Source organism: Metopolophium dirhodum, chromosome 3, assembly GCF_019925205.1.
Source record: "Metopolophium dirhodum isolate CAU chromosome 3, ASM1992520v1, whole genome shotgun sequence".
In the NCBI taxonomy this organism is placed as follows: Eukaryota; Metazoa; Arthropoda; class Insecta; order Hemiptera; family Aphididae; genus Metopolophium; species Metopolophium dirhodum.
In genome coordinates, this window is record NC_083562.1 from 15,908,626 (window position 1) to 15,914,917 (window position 6,292).

The 6,292-nt window shown below is 34.6% G+C and overlaps 1 protein-coding gene across 1 annotated transcript; it reads left to right on the forward strand.

The window, feature by feature from the left end:
* The first annotated feature begins 921 nt into the window (after positions 1-921).
* On the forward strand, positions 922-6,292 carry LOC132941063 (protein decapentaplegic-like). Its single transcript, XM_061008916.1, has 6 exons — positions 922-1,446; positions 3,406-3,507; positions 3,584-3,748; positions 4,190-4,394; positions 4,521-4,750; positions 5,269-6,292. Exons 2-6 carry the CDS (start codon positions 3,411-3,413, stop codon positions 5,670-5,672), a joined length of 1,101 nt encoding a protein of 366 aa, XP_060864899.1. The 5' UTR covers positions 922-1,446; positions 3,406-3,410; the 3' UTR covers positions 5,673-6,292.

A 6,292-nucleotide genomic window follows, 5' to 3' on the forward strand; every position in this document is an offset into this window, starting at 1 on the left:
AAGGATCTAGGTGGATCTATCCCTTAATTACGCCTCTGACATACGCATTAGTGTATTACGTAAGTGTATGCATGGTATATATTATATTTTATTGTTTTTGATACTTATAAGTTTTAATAAAATAACATATTATATAATATGTTCATTACAGTATCGTTAGACAATTATTATTGTAATATCTATGGAGATTGCGAATTGCCCTTATTGTGACGATGTTGCTGAAAGGGTTAAAAATCAGAATGATGCCTATGGTAATATTGAAGGACGGAGTGTCGGATTGACGTTTAGGTCATCGAGTCTTCACGGGAATGCGTACGAAAAGCAAATATATTATACCTAAATCAATGTTGGTCACGTTTCCACGTCCTTCTGTACCACTTTTCTTTTTCAAATTCAAGGATCATACGAAAATGACATTTGTCGTCCAAATGTACAATAATCGTATCTACCGGTATGTCATCGCAATCGGTGGAATGCGTGCATTAGACGTAACATAGTAAATATACATATTTAAAAACAATCGCTTAGAAACAGCGGCAAAACCGTAGGGATGTTTTCAAACTCGAGGATACGACGCATGTTATAGGCAGGCACGTCGCACGTATAGTAATAATATTTGTGTAGCTGTGTGTGTGTGTGTGTGTGTGTGTATGTGTGTGCGTAGGTATATGAGTGTATAGATATAATACTATTAGGTAGGTGCCCATATTATGTTCCGCCGTGAAACCTGGTTTCCAGAAATACGAAAACCACGCCCTATAATTGTCCATCGACTCCCCCACCCCCATTCCACGGTACCGCACACACACGCACTCACACACCACGCGTACCTACGATCCCCCGCTCGTCACGTCCCCTGCCGTATAGCGGACGCCCGTCGCCCGTTTGTCTGCCGATTTCCAGCGGCGGACGGCCTGCTGGCCGGTCGGTCACACGTGTGATGACTTCGATATATATATATATTTATATGTATACAATATACATTTTATTATGTATACATCTTATACATAGTACACAATAGACCGGCAATACCCTCCGAAGACCCTGCGGTCATCATTTCAGTATCATCTCTTGTTCGATCTGGTCGTGTGCATTTGTGCTGCAGCAACCTCGCGCGCGTCTTGTACACGTAGTATAGGTACTATTTCGTATCGCGACTCTTCTGCGTACAAATATAACATAATAATAATATTGTATGCGTGCGGGACCAGTCGATCGTCTGCACTCTGCACCTCTACATTATAATATTTTGTGCGGCTAGTTGGTGCGCGCTCAACGGCAAAGTGCGCGTCAAACAGCGTCCGTTCGCAATAAACATTATACCTAACTTATATAAATCAAAATACGCATATTGTCGACACAATTCTTCCGCATCCACGCTGCACATGGTATTTCTGAAACGACATCGCCGGGCCCATTAATTAATATAATCTGCAGCTGTATCAGGTAAGCCACGATGGTTATTATTTGTTTATCATAATAATAATATTATAATATGCATATGATAGTATATAGTTACACCGCATGATTCTATGATACAGTCGTGGAGACTTTAAGGGGCTGTGCGCCTGCCGAATTTCCAAAAAAAAAGAGAACAGCTATTCTATTCTACCTGCTATATACAATCGAATTTATTATAATATAATATACGCTTTAATTTTTACAGTATATTATAATCGTATACTCGATATCGTTTAATTGTATATTTTCGTGAAATGCGCCAGTACGTGGTTTTCCGTTGTTTTTGCCCCCCCCCCCCAGATATCGAACCCTAGGCCACCGCTGCTATGCTATAGGTTAGGCCTTTTCATATAGTATATTTAGTAATTTATTACCAATTTAATTTAATAATAAAGGTACAGATACCTATAGTAGTTGGAACAAAATACCAGGCCAAAATGTATTTACAAATAAGTATGCCGCTGTACTAAATAATAATATTAGGTTTGCCAATTTGAAAACGACACAGGTAGCAATGTAGCATAGACAACGAGTGAAATTCGTAAATGCAGTTTTTATGTATAATGTATTATATACTTACATACATATCGGTCATTAGATATATCTATTTGAAACACTATGCGAATTTGTTTTTATTTTCTCTATAGGTTTAAGAAAGTTTTTTTGACACCCGCATTTAGAAAACGTTATTTTTACTATTCAAAAAATAAATGAATATATCTGATATACAAATGGGTAATAAGTAAATACGTGTTTAGTTATCATTCAATCATATTAGGTAAAAATATCATCTACTAATAAATAATAATTTATATGATAGGTACTACAATTTCTGAATAATATTTGAAATTTTGTTAAGCTTGTACCTATATACAAATTCCTTAAGACCATCATTTCCAATTTTCATAATATATTAATAATCTATCCCCGTATTTAAATAAATTTTTTTTAAAAAGGAGCTCTGATAAGTAAAAAACAAATTTACATAATCATAATTCACACCCCAAAACACAACTTAAACATTTATTGGATAACAATTCTAAATTCAAATATACACATCACACACGTATCATTATATCAAAAATAACCCGTAGATGATTATAAAAATATATCAAGGGTGAGAGTGTGGGACGAATATAGTAACAATAGGAACAACAAAATTGTTTTCATCATATATTATTACTGACTACTGTTTGAGCGTATTTATTGTAACAATTGTACCTATAATATATTTTTATAATAATTGCCTTAAATTATTATTTATGATTATTTATAATTACTAATTAGATAACTAAATCCCGAGGGATGGAGGGCTCTCCCTACAAAACCGCTACTGTCATCAACAAATGTTCTGAACTAATATCAGGGGCGGCAATTGGGTTGTGGCAGGGTGCACTGTACACCCTGTTTTTTTTGTATCTACAATTGGCCTAGTAACAACCTAAACGTTGAAACTTACAAAGTACCTATGCAAAAAAAAAATATTTAAAAAATGACTCAATTTAAAAAGCGACATTTATTCTAACTCTACCATGGAAATTCTTGGTTTCGGACATTTTTATAGACTACCACGTAAAATTAAATTTAAAGACAACGACCGATGATACTGATGACTATGGTTGTATACACGGGAGATATGGGTGATGGATCCCCCCACGACCTTTCTTTATGTATAATATTAGTGTGAGTGGCACTATACTGATTTATCTTAGAAATAATGTATATAGTATATACCCCCCCCCCCCAATGAAAATTCCTGTCACTGGTGATAACCAATTATATAATAAACAATTAAAAATTATAAAAATGTGTCAAGCATGACTGTTTAAAAATAGTGGTTAATATAGTTATATTTAAATGTTTAAACGATATTATGTTACACGTGTATATTTTCATGCAGCGTTAATAATTAATATTAATATTTATCAATTATTTTGAATTTAGATACAATGATTATTTTACTAATTTTGTTGGCTATGCTACACACCGGATTGGCGGCCATCGCAGGATATGAAGAAATGGAAAACAATTTAATTACAAAATTAGGTAAAATTTATATAATTAATTTGAGCATGCTTGGATGTAGATAATGTATTTAATAATCGTTTTATTACCTATTTAGGTTTAAGCCGAAGACCTGTAGTAGAGAAAAATATGAAGATACCATCTGCCACAATGGAGCTGTATAAATCAATATTTGAAGAGAACAATGCAATGACAACTCATTTTCCTCTTCCTGGTTTGCACACAACGTCTGCTAATACTGCTAGGACCTATTCCAACAAAGGTAATTAATAGGTTTTTATACTATATAGGTACATATAATATTATATTTATGATTTACATAAACTATAGTTACCTATTGGGCCTGGTGTGTGGCCGCAGTCACTAACTTGTTCTGAGGTAAAGCATTGACGACGTCGCTAGCACTCATCCGGGTTTTTAGCGACGAATCCTCACCCCTTATACACGTGTTCCAAACCAACCTTACTCCCCTACCCTTCCATAATAAACATCTAATAACCATACAGTTGATGTGTTAAAAATAAAAATAAAAGTATATATTTTATAGTTAGGTACCTATATTATTACAAACCAGTTATAATTAATGTTTTATTAAACTATTATACTAATTTATATTGAAAATTACATTATCCTGAGCTAATATATTTTAGTAGAATAGATTTGATAAGTAATGAGAATAATTATTATAATTATATTTTTATAGGATCAGCCCCAATTAATGCTAAGTCTAAAAAATATAGGCTACAGTTCGATATAGATTCTATACCGGAACGAGAACAGGTTAAAGCTGCTGAAGTTCGTTTTACAATGATATACGATACAATACTACGAAATGAAGAATTTATTCATGTGATTATACATGACATTGTCCAACCTGGCGCCAAAGGCATATCAAAACCTATTCTCAGGTATAATTATAGTCTAACAATTATTGTGTATTTGAATATATAATAAAATATGATTTATATATACATGAACATTTATTTTATTTTTAATACCTAATCATTAAATTCGTATAATATTTATATTTATAGAATTATCGATTCGAAATCAATTAATATGTCAAAAGTATCAAAGTCAGAAGTCATCAGTTTTGACGTAACACCAGCTATAGAAAGACTGTCGAAGAACAATTTCAAAGAAAACCATGGTATGCTTGTTCAATGCGTCACGGAGTCTGGTAGTCACACACATTTGCTCAGCGTGTTTGACTTTGTATCACCCGAAAAGACATTGCTATTTGTCTACACCGATGACGGAACAAGTAAGAACAATGCTATTCTAACTATATGGTTAACTTAATATTGATATTCGATGCATAGATAAGTAAATAAACAATAGCTTAAGCGTGGAAGATGTGAGGTCAATCCTAAACGCGGGCGTTGCATTTAAACACAATTTTTAATTCAAAATTATTTGTAGCTACCACATACTATTTCATCTATAATTCATTCTTCTTTTACCATTATAACTATGTTGTCGTTAAATAATTGTGATTAGAAGTAGGTAGTTTTAACAAAATTTATATTTTTTTGAAGCCTCATCGCCGCTTGCCAATATCAAAGAAACATTTATAAATACGCCCCTGCAGTATATATATATGTGTTAATAACACGTTTGTTCCGACTGAATCGAATACAATATTACATAGACATGAACACGAAACATGACAATACATGTTGTTACGTTATACAACGTTAATTGTTATATTACTTATTAGTTATCACAATAAATGATATGACGAATCAGCTAATAACGATATTGCATTTAATTGTTGTTCAGGCGAGAAGAGCACGCTAGAACGGATGATGCGGCGGAGCAAACGGTCGGCCGACGAACCGGGAGGGCCACAGAGGAGATCGAAAAAGAAGAAGATCTGTCAGCGGTATTCGATGTACGTGGACTTCAAGGATGTCGGGTTCAGCGATTGGATCCAGGCGCCGCCGGGTTACGACGCTTTCTACTGCCACGGGGAGTGTACGTTCCCGTTGGCCAATCACATCAACGCGTCCAACCACGCGGTCATGCAGACGCTGATGAACTCGTACAACCCGGCGTCAGTTCCCCGGGCGTGCTGCGTGCCGACCAAGCTCAGTTCGCAGACGCTGCTCTACGTGGACGACGACGGCAAGTTCGTGGTGAAGAACTACCCGGAAATGACCGTGGACGAATGCGGATGTAGATGAGGGCGGTGGTTGGGGGGGGGGGGCAGTTATTATACGCACTTGCACTAGGTGCATTTGCAATGCCTGCAGAGTGTGCACAGCTGAGTACATAATGTATTATTATGTAACACAAAACCTTGCGCCTCATTTTTACCCTGGAAATGGTCGATAGATATACATATAATGTAATATGTAATATATTATTATGCACCAACAGTGCATACACATAATCCATTCGTGGGTGTCTTCTGACACAAAGTCAAAAGCGTTTAGCGCTTATGTATAAAACAAAACCTATTTTTTTTCCAGTTCTAGTTCGACGGATATTGATATAAATAAATATGTATACATTACAATATAAACACGCGCGTATAAAATGTAAAAACAATGTGTAAATAATAATGTACATAAAGAACAAGTGTAAATACCGGCAAATGGTCATAATTGTATAACATTAATATTATAAGTCTAGTCCAAAACCAATACAATTCAGTTTTAATGTTGAATAACCATGACGATTGTGTATTAGATACATGTTTGAATACAAAATTCTTACACGAATTGTTGTTACTATTATTGCTATTCCTTCTATTTAAATTATTTATTTATATTTTGTTTTCGTTGTTGTTTTATTAAATGGT

Coding starts and splice junctions, on each gene's coding strand:
- LOC132941063 (XM_061008916.1), top strand. CDS start 3,411: ATGATTATTTTACTAATTTTGTTGGCTATGCTACACACCGGATTGGCG. Junction 3,508..3,583: donor CAATTTAATTACAAAATTAG/GTAAAATTTATA, acceptor TTACCTATTTAG/GTTTAAGCCGAAGACCTGTA. Junction 4,395..4,520: donor ATATCAAAACCTATTCTCAG/GTATAATTATAG, acceptor TTATATTTATAG/AATTATCGATTCGAAATCAA.